The 19,383-nt window shown below is 49.8% G+C and overlaps 2 protein-coding genes across 3 annotated transcripts in view; one reads left to right on the top strand and one right to left on the bottom strand.

Moving 5' to 3' along the window:
* Positions 1 to 3,586, bottom strand: part of METTL6 (methyltransferase 6, methylcytidine) — a 13,269-nt gene extending 9,683 nt beyond the window's left edge. The window contains exons 1-3 of one of the 2 annotated variants that reach the window (XM_045297681.1): positions 3,503 to 3,586; positions 1,654 to 2,008; positions 824 to 958 (exon numbers count right to left, since the gene is read on the bottom strand). In XM_045297681.1, coding sequence (XP_045153616.1) covers positions 824 to 958; positions 1,654 to 1,878 — 360 coding nt within the window. In that variant the 5' untranslated portion in view covers positions 1,879 to 2,008; positions 3,503 to 3,586. The remainder of the gene's footprint in view (positions 1 to 823; positions 959 to 1,653; positions 2,009 to 3,502) is intronic. The other variant, XM_045297682.1, reaches the window with a different exon arrangement.
* Positions 3,587 to 3,626: 40 nt separating this feature from the next.
* EAF1 (ELL associated factor 1) lies at positions 3,627 to 19,013 on the top strand. Its single transcript, XM_004704008.2, has 6 exons — positions 3,627 to 3,996; positions 5,866 to 5,960; positions 10,249 to 10,385; positions 12,996 to 13,195; positions 14,356 to 14,586; positions 15,988 to 19,013. Exons 1-6 carry the CDS (start codon positions 3,627 to 3,629, stop codon positions 16,032 to 16,034), a joined length of 1,080 nt encoding a protein of 359 aa, XP_004704065.1. The 3' UTR covers positions 16,035 to 19,013.
* Positions 19,014 to 19,383: the final 370 nt, after the last annotated feature.

The following is a 19,383-nucleotide window of genomic DNA, read 5'->3' as shown; positions in this document are numbered from 1 at the left end:
AATCCTACTTCGCGGAATTTCATTTATCACGGTAGGGTCTAGAACCGATTAACCGCGATAAACGAGGGTTCACTGTACACTGGAACAGATAGGAATTGGAAACACAGGGCATCCAGGACAGATGATCCCTTCAGGACTAGTGCTGAGAGTGGTGATACCGGGAAGGTGGAGGAAAGGTGGGGGAGAAAGAGGGGACCGATTACAAGGATCTACATATAACCCCCTCCATGGGTGACAGACAACAGAAAAGTGAGTGAAGGGAGACGTCGGCAAGTATACGACATGACAAAATAATAATAATTTATAAATTATCAAGGGTTCATGAGGGAGGGGTCTGGGGAGGGAGGGGAAAAATGAGGAGCTGATACCAAGGGCTCAATAAGAACGCAAATGTTTTGAGAATGAGGATGGCAACAAATGTACAAATATGCTTGACAAATGGATGTATATATGGATTGGGCTAAGAGTTGTACGAGCCCCCAATAAAATGATTAAAATGAAACCTAAGGTAGGTAGATCTATAGAGATATTAACTTGATATGGGCATGGCAGGAGAGGATGAAGGGGGGGGTGGGGAGCTAACAATGAATATCACAAGAAAATGTTCTGAAACTGATTGTACATATCTTCTTAATATTATTGAAGAATTAAATTGTATAATATGTGGAGTATATGGCAATAAAACTCGTTTTTAAAAAAAGAAAAAACTTAAAATCCCACCAGGTACCAGCTGGCTAACTCTGGAGCAGCAGAACGGGTAGCGAGGGGACAAACAGGTCTACAGAAGCAGAAGCGAGACCGCAGGCGTGGATGGTGCACCAACCTTCACATACTCAACCGCTCGTGGAGAAAAATCGCAGGCATAGGCAAATATATTCAGATCGTCTTCTAAAAGTGGGAATAAACAGTTCCCAACCCCACAGCCAGCTTCAAGCATTGTCAACTTTTGCTCTGCAAACTGGGGAAGAGAACTCAGTTAGAACACAATACCACCTGCAGGGTGAGGAAAGCAAACCAAACTAGCAGGGCTAGGACATGAGTGGACAAAAAATGAGTGGCCTAGTAACCAAAGGTTGCTCCTGGAAGCTCACTTGTCCTCTAACGACTCAAACACAGGACAGTTTGGGGTGGAGCAAACACTGTTATTGCACAATGGCCAACAGAACACATTCTGGGGCTAACGTGCTGGCAGTGAAATCCCAGCTTCTCCATTTGCCAGCCCCATCCTTGGGAAATCATTGAAACAGCATGGTGTCTCAATTTCACCTGCAAATGGGCATAGTCATACCTACTTCACTGATATTATTATAGGGTTTAAATTAGAGAACACATGTAGAGTTCTTAGAAAAGGGCATGATCAAGTGTTCATTAACACCAACTATTATTATTCTTAATTTGCCACTAAAGCCAACTCAGTGTGGACACAATGCTTCTAATTTTAAGGAAATAAGAAACGCTCATTAAAGTTCCCACTCCTGTGAATTAAACATCCCAGAAACTGTTGAAACAACTTGAGATCAAACAGTATACTTCTCTCCCTGGGTTCAAGGCATTTTAATAGGCTTCGCCTCCCACACAGGAATGAAACACAGCATCCCTCTCCATCCACTCTAAATGGAGAACGGATCAGATAAGGTTGCACGGTTGGCTTACATCCCGGCACGATCTTAGCTCCTCAAACTCTCTGGTGGTCCAGTGCCTGTCTTTGAAGAAATTCGTACTATTTCTTTTGTAAAACAGGTCCCAGTTCTTCTGGGCTTCTTGTTCTAGTTTTTGTTGTTTAAAGTCAGACACCAAGGCTTGGTCTCTTTGCAGCTTCTCCTCTTCCTCGGAGCTGAGAATCCTTGCCTGCAGCCTTGTCCTTGGCAAAGATGCCATTTCTGAGGTTGACAGTCACGCACTTAGCACTGCAGGGGCGTCTCCACCTCTTCACGCCAACACTGCGGACACAACACCTTTTCGCATCTCTCCCCACAGACGGCTCCAGCTCGGGCAGGATGGGGTGCTTCTGTAAGGAGGGTGGGGGGAGAGGAGATTCTGGTGAAGAGTCCTGTAAAATGTCAGGTACCATCACCAAACACAACATTCTGTCTGCTATAGGTGAGGTCACAAAGAAGTATTTGCAAGGCATTATCTCGCCCAGCCTGGTCTATCTACTGTCAGCTCCTCAGAATTCAGCAGAAGAGATTAGATTTAGGATATGCTTACACTGGGATGGCCTAATGAACAGAAAGAAGACCCTATTCCAAAATGGACGTTCACAGGCAAAAACCTCACTGCCATCGAGTCAATTCTGACCCACAGTGACCCTGGAGGACCGGGTAGAACTCCCCCTGTGGGTTTCCAAGACCGTCAATCCTACGGGAGCAACTGGTGCTTTCGAATGGCTGACTGCGGTTAGCAGCCCAACGGTTAGCAGCCCAACGTATAACCACTGCACCACCAGGGCAACGAGCCCACTGCCAGCGACCCTAGAGCAGCAGTTCTCAATCTGTGAGTCTCGATCCCTTTGGGGGTCGAACGACCCTTTCACAGGGGCCACCTGATTCATAACAGTAGCAAAATGACAGTGATGAAGTAGCAACGAAAATAATTTTATGGTGGGGGGGGTCACCACAACATGAGGAACTGTATTAAAGGGTCACGGCATTAGGAAGGTTGAGAACTACTGCCTTAGAGGATAGGAGCAGCTGATGGGGCTACCAGTGTGGGCCAATCTAGTGCTCAGCGGGCCACTGTGCCACCAGGACGCTCCCATGGGCACAGGAGTTAGGATTGCAACACACATTTTGGGAGGGATGAGATTCCATTCAAAACAAAGACACAGACAACCTTTAACTTCAGGGAGCTTACATTCAGTGGCTAGGGCTGTCTCATGCCCTAACCGCCTTATCCAAAGCAGAATGCGTCAACTATTAGGGCAAATCTTTATAGTTTATTAAAAGGAACTCCTTCTCCCCTCTAAATGACTGAGGAACCTTGGGAGGAAAAATGCTTATTAATTTTCACTGTCCGCAAAGGCCGTGATTTAAAAAAACAATCCTAAGAGCAAACGTTGCACGAACTGGAGGCGAATGCTCAAAGGTGGCCCGAAGGGTGGTCCTAGCTTCCCAGAGGCTCGGTTTTGCTAGGTGTTTGATCGGAGTCCCTGCACACACTCAAGGGGTGGCAGTCTACGGGGTGGGGGCGTCGCTTCCCAGTGAGCGCCGTGATGGGGGACCTCAGTGTGCCTCTAATGATTTCTCCTGCGAATGAGTCACATTCTCACTCGGCGACCCTACAGAACGGGGGGAGAACTGTCCCGGGGAGTTCCCGAGACGGGAGCTCTTTCTGGGAGTAGAAAGCCCTGTCTTTCTCCCAAGGGCGCCTGGTGGTTTCAAACGGCTGACCACAAGGTCCAACGCATGGCCACTACGCCACCAGGGCTCCGCCTCTGCAGCTACTCCCTCCGTATAAACTAGGCCCCCGCGGGCCCACCCCGGCTGTCCGAGCGGGGACCTACCTTTCTCCGTTCCGGGCTTCGCCCATGAGCGCAGGCCCAGCCGCGGAGGCAGCGCCGCAGAGCAGCCGCCAGAACCCGGAGCTTGGCCCCGGCTGGCGGATTCCCGGAACGGGATCCCGTCGCCATGGCACCGCCCCCACGGCTTCCGCCTCGGACCCAGAAGTCCCCCCGCGACGCCGGAAGTCCCTCGGCCTTACTTCCGCAGAGCCGGCCCCCTCCCCGACGCGGAGCGAGCGCCTTGGTTCCGGCCCCGGGCGGGCGGCGGCAGGGTTCTCCGAGAGCCGCGGAGCGCTGTCGCGGGCGCACTGCGCCCCCGGACGCGGGCGCCGGAAGCTCGGGCGGCGACTGCTCCCGCCGAGCGCCGGGCTGCGCGCGAGGCCCGCGCGGGGCCATGAACGGCACCGTGAACCCGCTGCTGGACCGCGAGGAGCACTGCCTGCGGCTCGGGGAGAGCTTCGAGAAGCGGCCGCGGGCCTCTTTCCACACCATTCGCTGTAAGTCCGCTGTCCCCGGCCGGCCGCCACCTAACTCGTTTCTCGGGCTCCCCAAGTCCAAGGGCCCCACCCCGCCTTCTCTCGTTCCCCGGAGCCCGCCGGGACTTCGGCTTTTTCCTTCTCTCCAAGTCAAACCCTTCCTTGCTTCCAACTTCTTTTGCCTCCAAACCCCAAACTCCTTCTGAACGCCTTTGACCTTTTTAAAAAAATTTTAAAATCATTTCTTCTCTCCACCCAGCTCTTAAGCCATCCCCCACCACCCTCGGTCCGTTGCGTAAAGGATGTGACCCCACTTAGGATCCCCACCACCACCAGAGTTCTCCCGCCCCCGCCGCTCCTTTAAGACCCCCCCCCTCCCCCATCCACACCCCGCATCCTCTAAGCCCCCAACTCTTCCTTCAGCCTTTGCTCCTCGCCATCTCGGTTCTGGCCCCCCTGACCGCCTGCCTTTCGCCCCCTCGCCTCCCCGCGCCCCGGGGGCGCCCGCCTCTTTCGTCAGCTGTGTGCCCCGTTCGACTCGGTGGGTGCAATCGGAATCTGGGATCCTGGCATCAAACGAAAGCTTGGTCTGTGTTTGGAAGCGACAGAGAGCCCCGGGCGTCAGGAAGGCCCCACGAGTGGTCACGCTGGACCCTTTCCCTGCGTGATTATAGACTCTGTAGAGGGAGTAGACGTCCACGCCACGTCCTGGCAAAGATTGGTGAAGAAATCGGCTGACTGAGCGTCCCCTGGTGATTCACCAGCAGCTCCCTGCTTCCGGTCTTGGAGATGCTAACGCTGGTTACGACTTGTTTTTGTCAGAGGAGCGAAGGCACGGGCGAGGGCGTGTTCCATAAAGAAGTTCCTCCTGAGCGTGGTCACTTGCCGGCCATCACTTGGCTTCCTGACCGCACGTGCGGCGCTTTCAGAGACGAGAGGAGGCTGTGAAGCGAACACCCTCCCCTGACCAGTTAACTAGGTTGATGTTTGCATGGGGTGGGGCCATGTGGGATTTAATTAAGAAGACTGGCTTATGCACGTGGCCTGAAGATGTTTCAGCAGGTGTGGGTTAAAAATGGAGGAAGATTTTTCATGTTGTCCTTAGAATTGCAATACCATCAATTCCAAAATGTTGGGCGGGCAGGCTAACGTTTGAGAGAGAGAGGTCAACGAGATCTCTGAACATCTTCAGCAGTACTCTTTGTCCAAACTCTGAAACTTGAGTATGGCGAATCCTAATTTTCACAGTCAAATGAAATCGGTTTGGGCAGTGCTGTGGCCTTTCAGAGGCCTTGGTAGCGCAGTGTAATATACATAGGGTAACTAACTTCAAGGTCAACAGTTCAAAAGCACCAGCCGCTCTAAGAGAGAAAAAGGAGACTTTCGACTGCAGTAAAGAGTTAGTCTTGGAAATCCATACGGCAGTCCCACTTGTCCTGTAGGTTTGATGGGAGTTGGACTCAGCAGTGAGTTTTGTTTCTGTGTGTGTGTGTCTGTCCATCTGCCCTCTCATACTTTGTATTGTGCTTTTGTTGCTTTGGAAACAAAGACCTTAGTAGGACTACTGCGGCAACATTAATTTCCATCTATCACTTAGGAGAACAAAGTATCTTAAATAAGATGTCATGTAAATTTTAGCTTCCCCCTCCCAACAATCCAGAAGGGCTGGGATAAAGATTGTGTGGGTGTGTCTGTGGGAAAATATTGTCCCTGAATTGGTCATTGCTAAATCTTGTGTGATTGTCCGTAGGGGCTCACTGTTGCAATCTGCATGTGTCAAGTTTGTACCTGCCGTTAGCTGAGTAGAAATAGAACGCCTTAAATCAGAGTGTACTGGAAGCCCTGGGCATAAGTAACTTAGTAGGTAAATGCATTTTCCTTTCCCTTTAGATGATTTTAAGCCAGCATCCATAGACACTTCCTGTGAAGGAGAGCTCCAGGTTGGCAAAGGAGATGAAGTCACAATTACATTGCCACACATCCCTGTAAGTTTACTGCTTTGTTGTTTTACTAGAGGATCATCGTGAACCCTTGTATTTTGTTACTGTAATTAAGGTTTTCAACTCTGAGAACATTTGAGATTTCTAAAGTGCCAATGTAAGAGGAAAGGAGTTTGGGGGTTGGGGGGATGAGATTCAAGCTTCCAGATGCTGGGTTATAAATGGTTCTTCGGCACCTTGCTCCTCCTCCCACAGTCTGCTGCCAAGTAGCCAAGGTCCCTCTCTGGATATCTAATCTTCCTTCTACACAGAAATCGCTTCCTTCCAAGCCGCTCTGAAGAGAAGCCCACTGTCGTTGCTGCTGAGAGGGAGCAATAGCCCTCCAGGTGGACAGGGTGCTTATGCTGGGGGTCAGGGCCAGCATAGTCTCAGTTATGCACCTGGGGGTCCGCTGACCCTAGAGATAAAGAGCCCACTTAAAAGGTGGGTGGAGAATCCTCACAGAGAAAGCCCTTTGTGAAACCCTGCCTGAAGGGTGAGGCAGAACACTTAATGAGCATGCAGCTTGGTGGGCTGCCCTGGGATATAGGGTACTGACAGGCAGAGATAGGATGAGAAGGAAAGGCTCTGCACCTGAGACCTGGAATGCTTTCTGCTGGTGAGTAATTCCTCGCCTGGCAATTCAGGTTCTTTGCTCACTGCCTGGGGCAGATGACATCACCCACCCTTTGGCCCTTAGGTTCCCAAGTGTAAAATGGAAAGGCTGTAGAAATGGTCCCCAAGGTCCCATCCAACTTTAAATTGTTTATGGTCTGAATCAGGAGTTACGCTGATCTTGATGATAAGCAAAGGAGTATTGTCTGTATTCCCTTTTAAACAAAGACAGGACACCTGCCGGGCACTCTGAGGTGCTGAGAATTGAACTGCAAACAGACGTGTTTCTGTGTTTCTCACCCTATGGATGAAAGTTTAAATAAATCCGAGGGGGGGGAAAGCACTTTGTTGTAAACAGTTGAGGAAGACATCCCTAAGGAAGTGACTTTTGAGTAGATCTGAAGGCTGAGAATTTACAGGGAGGAAAGGCAGGAAGATGGGGGCCAGCTCTCTTAAACTCTGGAGTCCGAAAAACCAAGGGGTGAGCCTGACGGAGGATAGCTGGGGAAGGGCCAGGAGGCTGCTGTGAGGTTTTGGGTTTGGAACCTTCAGCAGAGATCAGCAAATTGCTTGAGAGCCATAAGCAGCTCTTTGAATACGTACATGTGGCTCAGAATAAAATGGAAAAGATTTAAAGGACATTATTCAGATCATGGTGATTTTGTGGGTTTATAAGAATCTATTTGTGGCTCTCGAAGTTACTAAATTGTTGTGAAGGACAGGACTGGCTCTTCTCAAAGTGTGTTGACCCCTGGCCCTGAGCAATGGAGGGTTAGACCGGGGAGTGACGGGACACCTGCACTCTTTGTTAGCCATCCGTGCCCTCTGGGCTGTAAGGGAAGCCTTGGGCTGCTAACTGCAAGGCTGTGGTTCACATCCATCAGCCACTCTGGGAGAAAGACGGGGCTATCTACTCCGGTAAAGATCTGCAACCTCGGAAACCTATATAAGAGTTGGAATCAGCTTGATGGCGGTGGGTTTGGTTTGGGGTTTACTCTTCTATGCAGGTAGATTGGGATGATAGCTCCTTGGCTCGCTGACTGAATGCGATCCATTGATAGATAGGCCAATTCCAAAGAAAAATGATCCTACAGAAAATGGAAAATCATCCAGCAATATTGTTAATATCACACGCAAGTAAAATGTTGGTGGGGGAGCGAGGGCAGAGCATCACTCATAGTGATCCTGTATGACGGAGTACAACTGCCCCTGAGGGTTTTCAAGCTGTAAAACTTTACAGGAGTAGATAGCCTTCTTTCTCCCTCAGAGCAACAGGTTACAGCTGCTGACTTGGCTGTTAACAGCCCAACATGTGATCTACTCCACTACCAGGGCTTCTTGAAACAATGCTGATGATAATTCAAAAAACAATGGCAGCAGTACATGGACCGGAAACTGCCAGGAATTCAAGCTGGATTCAGAAGAGGACATAGAACAAGGCATATCGTTGTTGATAATCAGATGGATCTGGGCAGCAAGCAAAGAATACAAAAACATGTTTACCTGTGTTTCATTGACGATGCAGAGGCACCCGGCTGTGTGGATCATAGCAAGTGGCTAGCCTTGTGCGAAATGAGAATTCCAGAACGCCCAGGTGTGAGCATGCAGAAACCTGTACGCAGACCAAGAGGCAGTTCAACAGAATGGGCATATGCATGGTTTTCAACCAGGAAAACGGCGTCAGGCGTGTGTTCTTTAACTCTCCTATTCAAAGTGTGTGCTAAGCAACTCTGAGAAGCTAGGATGTTTGGAGAAGGATGCAGCGTCAGTGTTGGAAGAAAGCATAATTAACAAGATGCAGATGACATAATTTTGCTTCCAGAAAATGGAGAGGGTGTAAGCATTTACTGGTGAAAATCAAAAGGCTACAACATTCAGTGTAGATTATACCTCAACATAGCAAAAACCATCACAACTGGACCAGTAAGCGCCGTCAGTGATAGATGGAGAAAAGTTTAAAGTTGTCGGCGCTTTCATTTTACACAGACCATAATCAACGCCTGTAGCGGCAGCAGTCAGGAAATCATGACATACTGTATTTGGCAAACCTCCTGCAAAAAAGTCTTGGGGGTGGGGGAGGGGATGTAAAAAAAGGGGAAAAAACGTCTTGAACAGAGACATCACTCTGGAAACTTCAAGTGCACCCAACCCAAGCAGTGGTATTTTCAGTCAGCTCATGTGCTTGTGGAAGCTGGACAATGAATAATGGACAATGAGTAAGGGAGACTAATTGATGCTTTTGAAGTACAGTGATGGTGAAGAATGTTGAAGATACCATGTGTGTTAGACAGGGTTCTCTAGAGAGAGAAAACCAAATTGCTCATATTTATTTATAAAGATAATTAGATATATAACACAAGAAATGAACTGTTAAATTATATACAGATAGATATATAATACAAGAAATGAACAGTTATAAAGCAGTACAAATGGCTCAGTGCAACTCACTCCCGTGAGAGAGAGTTGTGAGACACTAGCAGTCCTTCAAGTCTAGTCTGCTGCCAGATCTTCCCCTATTTATAGAGAGAGTTAGGCTATGTCAGCACAGCAGCCAATCAGAAGGCAAGTCACCAACTGCCAGCCAGGTCACCAACTGCCAGTCCCCAGCTCCAGAGATATCTTAAAGGGACCTCAACTTACAGCGACACAGTTCACAGGCTAGGCGTCCCACAGGTAGTGTAGCCTGTAAATTGAGGCACAGAACAAGCAAGGCAGCCGCACACTGGTCCGATGATCAAAGAGCGAGAGACAAGAAAGGCGAGGCTCACCGAGCCATTGATCTCTCCACCCTTCAGTTAATCCCACTTGTGTTTATCGGCTAGGCTGGCACAGTAAACTATCTCACCGTGGACTTCTGGAAGAAAAAATAAACCTGCCTTAGAAGAAGTACTGCTAGAAATCGCCTTAGAAATGAGTCTGGTAGGATTTTGTCTCACGTACTTGGGACACATTATCAGGAGGTGTGGAGAACACTGTGTGCTAAAGTAGAAGGTCGGTGAAAAAGAGGAAGACTCTGGGAGACGGATTGACATAGTGGCTATAATAATAAGCTCAAACGGGGCAGGTATGAGCTTGGCGAGGACCAGGCAATCAGTGTTTTATTCTGTTGTACACAGGGTCACTGTGAGTTGAAACTGACTCAGTAGCACCCAGCAAAAATCACTCAGAGTCATGGCTTGTCCTTGGAGAATGTGGTTTTGGTTACTTGGCATGAGCGAGAAACACTGCACTACAGATTACAAGGGCATACAAACTGGCTTTTAAAGCTTTCTGGACAAAAGTCTCATCTCTCAATTCTGTGTTCTATGAATGTTTTGTAACCCCTTCACATAGTGACAACCTACTCAGGTGTACCCCAAACATGGCTAATTTATTTTTCTTAGTTCACGCTTTTCCAGTAGGTGTAGCATTTTCCCAATCAATAGAAAAATGGTAATTCAAAACATTCACATGACCTTCCTTGCTTTGAGAGAACCGGTTGCACGAGCATGGATTCTTGCCCTGTTACAATTTCTCCTAACCAGAAGGAGTTGAGCTAGAACCGTGTTTGTTGTGGATGTTTTGAGGAGCTCTGATGAAGGGTGTATTGCGGTAGAGGCGTCTGTAACTCAGCTGTGCTCTCTCTAGCTGGCATGCGTTATGTACCTTTTGGTTGATCACCTCCTTTTGTGGTAAACAGGGATCCACACCACCAATGACTGTGTTCAAGGGGAACAAGCGGCCTTACCAGAAAGACTGTGTGCTCATTATTAACCACGACACGGGGGAGTATGTGCTGGAGAAGCTCAGTAGCAGCATTCAGGTCAAGAAAACGAGGTATGTGAATAACTGCACATGTGTCTATAGCTCTGTTAGAAGAATGTGATGATCTACTTCGCATGTTCAATCACCATTGCATCTATGTAATCTAAGATGAGTCAGTAAGATGTATCTTTTCTTCAAATGCAAGAAAAAACAAATACTGTTTTTCAAGACCTAGAACTTGAAAACTTAACTATTGGGGAAATGGAAAGTACTTTATAATTAAACCAGTCATCGTTGTTCGTGAACTTACCACCTAAGGGGTAAGATTTCAAGAATCATTGAAGGATATGAACCTTATTTGGTGCAATTACACTTAGCTATGAACTGAAAAGTTGGCGGTTTGAACCCACCCGGCCACCCTGAGCGAAAGGGCCGGCCATCCGCTCCAAGATTAAAACACCTGAGACCGAGCCTGCTGCCGCCAGATGCCTCCAATTCATGACGGCCTCGATTGTGTGTGAAAGAGCAGAACTAACTGCTCCTGAGGACTTTCATCCCAGCTCTACAGAAGTAGACCGCCAGCCCTTTCTCCCTCGGGGCGTGGTTTAAACCGTAGACCTTTAGGTTGTTAATCCATTGTGAACTGCCTTTTCTGCCAGGAACCTTTACTATGACACAGCCCTGCAGCCCCCCATGAAATGCAGCTCTGATCTGACACACTGGTTTGAATATGTGGGCTTACAAGGATAGAATAGTCATTGAAGGGTACATTCCTAGGGTGAAAGCATGAGCTTTTAACAAGATATGTTTGAGATCACTGTGATCCCCAAACAAAGCTTTTCCTATTTTCTTGAATAGTGAACTCAATCCAACAGGCAGTTTGTCTGGTTTGAAGCCAGTTAGATTTTGTTAGACAGTCAGAATTCAGCCTGTAATTAGAAGGAATCAGCTGGTTCTAAAGTAATGAAGTTTGAAGCCTTATTTTTTTCAGTCTATGTTCAAAGCGAGGCAGTCCTAGAGGTGCTGGGGGATACGTGTTGGGCTGTTACCAGCAGGGTGGCGGTTCAAACCCCTCAGGAGAATGAAGGCTGGCTGCTGCCGTGCAGATCTGTAGGCTCAAAACCTGTCTGTATAGGGTTTGAGTTAGGAGTCAGGACCCAGTCAGTGGCGGTGGGCGTGGTTCTTGGTTTTGGGTTTTCCCACATTTACTCATTGAACAAAAAATTAAAGTAGCCTCCATGACTTGAGCAGTTAAGTGCCCGGTGCTGTGCCCCTCGGCTTAATTCTACAAGTTGCTTTTAGGAAGGTGCTGTTATTCCCCACTCCCTTTTTTTAAAGCCATTTCCAAGCACCTTTTATTATAACATGATGTACCTTCTAACTTTGTGTTCAAATGGTGTGCTAAATTGAATATAAAACAAATATAAATGCAATCACTTAGACATAATTGATTGATACTTTATGAGGAATTAATGAAATGCACATTCATTTTTAATTTTTAAACTCAGGTTTTAACATGTCTTAAAGAGTAAAAACTCACTACCATCTAGTTGGTGCCGACTCACAGTGACCCTACAAGACGGGGTAGAGTTGCCCCTGCGAGTTCCCGGAGCGGTAACTCTTTATAGGAGTAGAAAGTCCCGTCTTAACTACTTAAGGGAGCTGGTGGTTTCAAACAGCAGACCTTGCAGATTGCAGCCCAGTGCATAACCACTGTGCCACCAGAGCGCCTCCGTTGAAAGAGGAGATTGACTCCATGGCAGTTAGTTTGGTTTAGGGGCACCCTGTGTCCTGTTGGGTTGCTGTCTGTTTGTAGTTGTTGTTAATCTATGCTCATTTTTAAAGTAAACACCGAAAACAAAATATTTGCCCCTTTTAACATTGTGGGGGGTGTACTTCAGTCATCTTAGGTACGACTGAGGGTGAACAGTCCTCTCAAAGGATGGCTGGGATTAACGCAGTTCAGGTGGTGGTGATGGGGCCTGCACCAGGTAACCGGGCCTGTCAGTAGAGCCCTGGCCTCTCCCTGCTGCTCAGACAGTCCCAGCCTGTGAGGAGTCTGGGGCCCTGTTAGTCCTTCACCTTCTGATCATGTGGTCGGTTCTCTTACTCCTTCGTGGTCTGGTACTAGCAATGCCCCTTCCCCACCTCACCTGGCAGCCTGTGACAGTGCAGACCTGCCACTTCAGACCTGTGTGTTCATCTCACACACACATTTGAGAAGTGTGGGACTAATCCATCTGCAAAAGTAAATTTTCAGGGATAGAATTTTCTGAATTTGGAACAGACTGCTTGTCTGCCTGCATGAGCTGGTGCATGACAGAAAAACAAGTGATAAGTAATGGGGCAGTTTGAAAGCGAGCCTGTGATCAGGAGGTGGTTGTGTTTGGGTGCTGTTAGTAAAATGGCTTCTCGTCATCCACTGCACCCTGTAGGCCTGTCTGAGCTTCACTGTAAAATGTCAGCTCCACAGGGAAGCAAAGTGTTTTCGTCTGTGGAATCCCTGGGGGATGACATCCTGCGTTCAGTGAGTGCTTTGTGGAGTTCTCGTGAGCAGATGGTAAATTGCACATCTGTAGAGCACAGGGTTCCACAGAGACTGCCAGCTCCTCTGCTGCCAGACATTGGAAAACCCGCCGGGGTTTTCAGTCTTCCAACTTAATCTCTGTTCCCTGGTTTCAGAGCTGAGGGGAGCAGTAAAATTCAGGCCCGAATGGAGCAGCAGCTCACCCGGGCCCCACCACTGCCACCACCCCCGCCGCCACCACCCCCACCACCACCTATGCCGTTCAGAGCTCCCATGAAGCCGCCAGCTGGGCCCAAGACTTCTCCCTTGAAGGATAACCCCTCACCTGAGCCTCAGCTGGATGACATCAAAAGAGGTAGAGTGTTTGCAAGCTTTTATGAAACAAATCAAATCCAAAACAGGCGTGGGTTGGCAATGAATAGCATGCCGTGGAGTTATTAAGGATGTGTGCATAGACCAGCACCTTCGGTGAGTATCACGAGGTTTTTCGGCTTCCCAGTGCATATAAGAGTTACGGTCCCACCATCGTCCATACTATAGTGTGCAGCAGCGTCATGAGAAAGCTTGGAATAGGAGACTTATCCTTTGTGGCACAGACACAGAATAAGCACAGGCTCCTGGGACAGTGGCACTCGATGCCAGCTCCACCCGCGCTTGCCGCGCATTTCTGTGCGTGCAAAAGCAGCAGTGCCCAGTGAAGCCCAATGAGCCAGGGCTCCGGGCAAGACCTCACCTGCCTGTGGAGCCGCACACTCAGCAGGGGCAGTTGTGTCCTGGGAGGAGCGCTGAGCCTGCATCCGGCCTCCCCACCCCCATGGCTCCTCCTGCAAGGGCCTTGGAATCCGTCAGTTGGCACTGAGCTTTTCCTGTGGGCTGAGGGGCTGTGGGGAAATCTACTGGTTTCCATCCCACCTATCACTGCTTATTAGAGGTGGGTTCAAAATAGGCACTAGGACCTTCTAGCTCCTAATGGAATACTGTTTTCAATATTTGACCATCGTTATTCTCTTACTTGATATTTAATCTCATAATTTGGGATTGTGCAAAGGGACTGGGGACAGGGATCCTTGTTTTTTAAATAGATAGAGGGGTCAAACAGCCTACATTGGGTTTCAGAGGCAGTATATCTTTATGGGAGCAGACAGCCTCATTTTTCTCTCTTGGAGTGGCTGATGGGTTTGACCTGCTGATCTTGCCATTAGCAGCTTGATGCTTAACAGGACTGTGAGGGCTCCTTACAATAAGGGAAAATAAGCTGACTTCTACAGAACTGTCAGTGTCTTGAGCGGGCCGCTTTGTGGTTCTTTTGAGGGAAGGTCGTGCTCTCCATACTTCTCTGGGGAGAAGTGGCGTTTTCTTTCGTTGGTTTGGCGTTTGTGTGTGTGTCCTTTTAAGGGTGGGAGGGTCCGTTTTCCTTCTTGCTGTGGAGCTGCCGGTATTCTGTTCACCGAAGGTTGGGGGTGCCTTCCTCCGAGCGGCAGCTGAGCTGACGTGTGTCTTCTCCTCCCCCCCAAGAGTTGAGGGCCGAGGTGGACATCATTGAGCAGATGAGCAGCAGTGGCAGCAGCTCCTCGGACTCGGAGAGCTCCTCGGGCAGCGACGAGGACAGCTCCAGTAGCGGCGGGGAGGAGCGTGGCCCGGCGTCCCCCGCTCAGCCTTCACACCAGCAGCCCTACAGCAGCAGGCCCGCCATGGCCAACGGGACCAGCCGGCCCCAGGGAAGCAACCAGCTCATGAACACCCTCAGTACGTGGCCGCTCCCTAACCACAGTGCTCCTTTCTTAGGGTGCAGCCCATAAGCCTGCAGGGAGATGAGGTATAAGGAGGGTCTTGACAAAAAGGAGCTGGCGCAGAAGGCTGAGAAGGAAGCAAGCACACACTGGGGGTCCATTCTTTGTCTTCTCCACTCACCCACTCACCGAGTTGGGTTTTATGACTTCTGCAAAATGCTGAGACATGTGGCAAAGGCTCTTTGATGCTACATTTACCAGCCGGCTCTGGGGGTAGGCACTACCAGCCTTTATAGACCAGCTCCTAGAACGGGAGTCTCCAGAGAGCCCACAGCCATGGGAGCTTGTGCCCTCAGGCTTTGTTTGGAGACTGAGCAGCGCTGGTGAGGGGGAAGCCTGATGATACCGTGCTGGCTGACGAGCCTTTCAAACAGAAGAGCAGTGAAAAAGCCAATGTCTCTGGGAGGGGTTGGCTTCCCTGGGGTACCATACTTTCGGGAAGATGGGCGGTGATGGTGGGGAAGCTGACTCAGGTGGGCTGAGGCCCCGAGCCTTGCCTACACGGGGCAGGACATTTCTTTCTTGTCCTGTGCATTGTCAGGTGCTTACAGTTATGCCTGGCCTATGCCCACCCAAAATGAGTCATCCTCCTCCCATGTGTTTCAACCCAAAATGTCTCCAGAAGTGGCAAGGTGTCCTGAGGGGTCAGAGTCACCCTACTGAGAGACCACCACTCCAGGCTCTGTTCTCCCACCTGGTCCCAGAGTCCAGTAGCATTGTCCTGCTCTGCTGTTGGCTGGGGACCCACACTGAGCTTCGCACCGGGAGTTGGGTGTTTGCAGGGAGGAAAGCCAACAGTCTCTGGTGGCTTGAACTCAGTTCTTGGAGACAGAGTTGGAAGGGAAGGATGCAAGGGACCTCTGGGGCAGTCAGGGCTCAATTAACACCTTTGCTGAGGATGGAGGGGTGGGGGTTGGATGGGGGTGGGACAGACCAAGAGGTGCAGTAAGGGTGATCTGACAGGCCTTAGCTACCCCAGGGGTTGCACCTGGAGTCACTGAAACTCACACTGGAAGTCTATACGTTTGCTAAGCCCTCGGGTGAAGGAAAGAGTGAAGATGGTGTGGGTTCTTTTCCTGGACGGGGGCACCTGGATCAGAAGCGGATCCCCCTCAAAACAAATGGATCCATTTGAATCTGGATCCAATCCAAAGGGATTTTTCACCTGGGCTTTGGACTGGTTCCAGACTGGGTCAGAGTCTCCCATTTTAACCAGCTCCCCAGGTGCTTTGGGGATGTGCATTGGGATTGTGCCCCCTCGGGACTGGTTCTGGAACCACCCCGCTGTGACCACTACCTGAAGAGGAGGTGGGAAGCCTATGCCTCGGGTTTTACTGTTTGTTTTTTTCTTTTGTAGGAAATGACTTGCAGTTGAGTGAATCTGGCAGTGACAGCGATGACTAAGAGCCATGCCTTTCGGGATCTACTTTGTGGTGCACAAACATGCTACAGGACGGGGCTGCTTTCGCTTGGAGGCTGCTGCCCCGAGGCAGCCGCTGTGGGCGGTGACTGAGGCCGGAGTGTGGGGTCCTATGGCTTGCAGACACTCAAGTCCTGAACTTAGAGGTGGCGGGTGATTTCCTCATGTACCCTGTGGGTAAGCTCGTGTTTCGGAGTTTAACTAGATCTATAGAAGAACTAGAAGTTCTATTTCCAACCAGTGAACCTTGGTCATGAACCACACAGACAACTCTGCAGTGGTCTCGGTTACTCAACCCGGGACCCGCCACACCAGCCACTCGGTTCCCAGCCTCACCAGCCACCATTGGGTCTCCCCAGTGAAGTGAAATACAGCCTTGGGTGTGGGGGCAGGGAGGGAGGGAGGGAAGCTCAAGTGGCAACATACAAATATGTTAAAACCACTTTGGTGACACCGACAATCCTGTGTAGGGCTGGATTGAGAGGAGAGGTCAGCTGGGCAGAGCCCAGAAACCTGCTGGGGCCCTCACATGTGGGAGAGCTGGGCTCTTATGACTCTTCTGCCCCCAGTCCTGGCCTTTCCCCCGGCTCCCCTGGAGTTTCACTTGCTGGCACCCGAGGTTCGTCTACATTTGGAATTTTTTTTCTGATTTCCGAAAGGCAAAAGGGTTGGATCTTTCCAGCTTGAACTTAGATTGAGACAGTCCCTGCAGGTGTTAGCTGAGCGAGCCAGTTGCTGGTTTGTGTGGCCTGGCTGACTTGGGGCTGCCTTTCTGGATAGGTCTTTTCTCAGGGTCCCTCCTCCAGTGGGCTTGAGGGAGCGCAGCCAGAGGGAGCGTAAGCAAGGTGTAGGGAAGAAGCCTGTGAGCGGATGGACCAGCAGCCGGTTTCCCAAAATGAGACTCTAGGTGGGAGTTCTGCGAAGGAAGCGAGCACACTCCCTGACCAGGTGGTGTTTCTGGTGGTGCCTCTGTGCCCCTGTGCCCTGACCCCAAGACAGGTGGTGGGTGTTTGGACAACTTGAACACAGTCACAGGCTTGCCTTTTGCTGCGTGTAGTTTTAGGCTGAGTGTGGTTGCTAGTAAACCTTTCATGTTGGATGACTGTGTGCTAAATCATTAGTAGAGAGTGTCCCAGATCAGTAGTCTGAACGGCTGCGTCCTGAGAAATTTCTGTCCACTTTGGTTCAGTGGACTTCGAGACATTAAAACAGATTCTCCTTCCTGCGCCCCTCCCTCCCCACCTGTGGAGAGGGAAGCCAGTGGCCTGCGACAGGGACTTTGTTGGACTTACACCTTACAGCGTCCACTCTGTTTCATTCACGTGGTGACTGGTCCCAGGGGCTGGACCCATGGGTGAGGCCCAGGGACCCATTGTCCAGCTCCCCACTCACTGCTAGTGGAGGTCAGTGGCCCCTCTCTGGGGTGTTAGAGTTCATAGGCTGTAGGAAGTTACTTATAAAGAATTGGTCATTGATTCTTAATTCCTTGGTAATGAGGAGCCCTCAGGGAAGTGGCAAGGAGACTTGAATTGTTACGGGTGGGGGAATTGCTTCGCTGTGCATAACTTGCTCAAGCTGGGGCAGGTTCTGGGAACTTGAACTAAAAATAATCTTATTTAAGCTTCCCTCTCTGTTTTTTCCTTTTCTCCCCCAAACCCCTGATGGAGTAGACAGAACTGTGGACTTGGGGCTGTGGGGTCATGATGGCTTGTGGAGGACACGCTGGCCTGGGCCCAGGACCCCCCTGCTATGTTCTCCCCGCCCCAGCCCTGGCCCTGCACGGCTCCCTCCACAGCTGCAGGGCTCCCTGCACACAGCACTCACAGTTCCTTCTGCACCCACCACGGAAGGGATCTCTTTGAGTTCAAGAACTGGGCTTTGCAAGCTGCTTTTCATGAGGACCCTTGGGCCAGCCACACTGGCCTCCTTGTTCTTGCCGCCCTGGGCTACCCACCTTTCGGGCTATATCAGCCTGCGGGAACCCCTGCTTGGTGCTCCCCTTCTCTGCCCCCAGACTCCGTAGGTGCTGTTCTCACGGCTTCTTCCATTTCCCTCACCCACGTCGAGTGCCTGGGTGCACATCCTCTTGCTTGAATGAATGCCTGAAACGCAGGCTGTCTTTCTCAGCTCGACCAGAACTAGAGAGAGTGCTGGAGTGGACATCAGGTGCCTGTGGCCTGGGGGAGAGGTGGGGCCAGCACACACTCCCTCGCGGTGGCACAAAGCACAGGCAGAGAGCTGAGAGAGACCAGACCCTGCATTTGGAGACAGCTGAAATGGATCCTAGCTAAAGATAGACCCTGAATCTCGTGAATTAGTAAAATTGTATAACACCTCTTCCCACCTTTTCCCCCTTTGTGTTGTCTGCCATTCTGTGGGCTGTGGAGACTTACGTCTGGTTTGCCCAGGGCCATGGTAAGCCACAGACGGAGAAACGTACTACAAACTACCGAGATCTGTAGCAGTGCCATCCTTTGATTCGTTTCTGTAACAGACGCATTTTCCTGTGTGCATCTGGTGAATTTCTGTGTGCTTCGGTGGTGGGAAAACTTGAGAATTCCGTATGAGAGAGGCCGGCTCAGTAGGATGTGTGTGTGTGAGGTATTTATTGCATTGTTTTGAAAGAGAAGTAGTTTATTCTGTGGACAGGTATTAGGTACAGCCAACTTGATTTTTCCCTTTGGCAAGGAAGGTAGGGCTCCCAAAACTCGGGCCTGACCCGGTAGGCTGGAAGGCACGGCCAAGTGAAGCGTCAGGACGTAAGTGTTTTTGTTGCTCTTGTCTTGGTTTTTCTGTCTTGTTAACAATCTTGGGTCTTCTGCCTAAAACTTCTGTTTCGCTTAATTATGAAGTAGACAAGCATGTTTACATTTATGTAAAATATTTTTGCTGTGTAACGTTTGGGGTGTTTTGGTTCTCTTAAAGATCACCATATTTAAATAAAAACGAAGGTCAGCAATACACTTATGTTTTGGCAGTTTTCTTTCTTTTTTTACTGCTACTAAACATAAAAAAATCTTAAAAGAACCCTTTGTCCAGAGCTGGATTAACTACTAAGCTGATTTCCTTGTGATGTGATGTCTACAAACGAGATACAAAATGAGAATCTGAAGGGTGATTACAGCAAGACACATGCAGGCTTAACTTGGAATCTGAGAACCTGCTAGGGTTGGGCCGTGTCCTTAGAAAATGCCCTAACAATACCTTGTTGCTGTTGTTACCAGTTGAGTGCCTACTTAGGACCCCCCTGTGTGCAGAACTGCACCGTAGGGCTCTCAAGACCTTGAAGACAGATCACTAGACCAGTCTTCCAAGATGCGTCTGGGTGTGTGA

The sequence above is a fragment of the Echinops telfairi genome, unplaced genomic scaffold, assembly GCF_000313985.2.
Source record: "Echinops telfairi isolate 266 unplaced genomic scaffold, ASM31398v2 ScPeMD7_7420;HRSCAF=8458, whole genome shotgun sequence".
In the NCBI taxonomy this organism is placed as follows: domain Eukaryota; kingdom Metazoa; phylum Chordata; class Mammalia; order Afrosoricida; family Tenrecidae; genus Echinops; species Echinops telfairi.
This window is presented reverse-complemented; position numbering and strand designations above follow the sequence as displayed.

Coding starts and splice junctions, on each gene's coding strand:
- EAF1 (XM_004704008.2), top strand. CDS start 3,627: ATGGCACCGCCCCCACGGCTTCCGCCTCGGACCCAGAAGTCCCCCCGC. Junction 3,997..5,865: donor CTCTTTCCACACCATTCGCT/GTAAGTCCGCTG, acceptor CTTTCCCTTTAG/ATGATTTTAAGCCAGCATCC. Junction 5,961..10,248: donor TTACATTGCCACACATCCCT/GTAAGTTTACTG, acceptor TGTGGTAAACAG/GGATCCACACCACCAATGAC.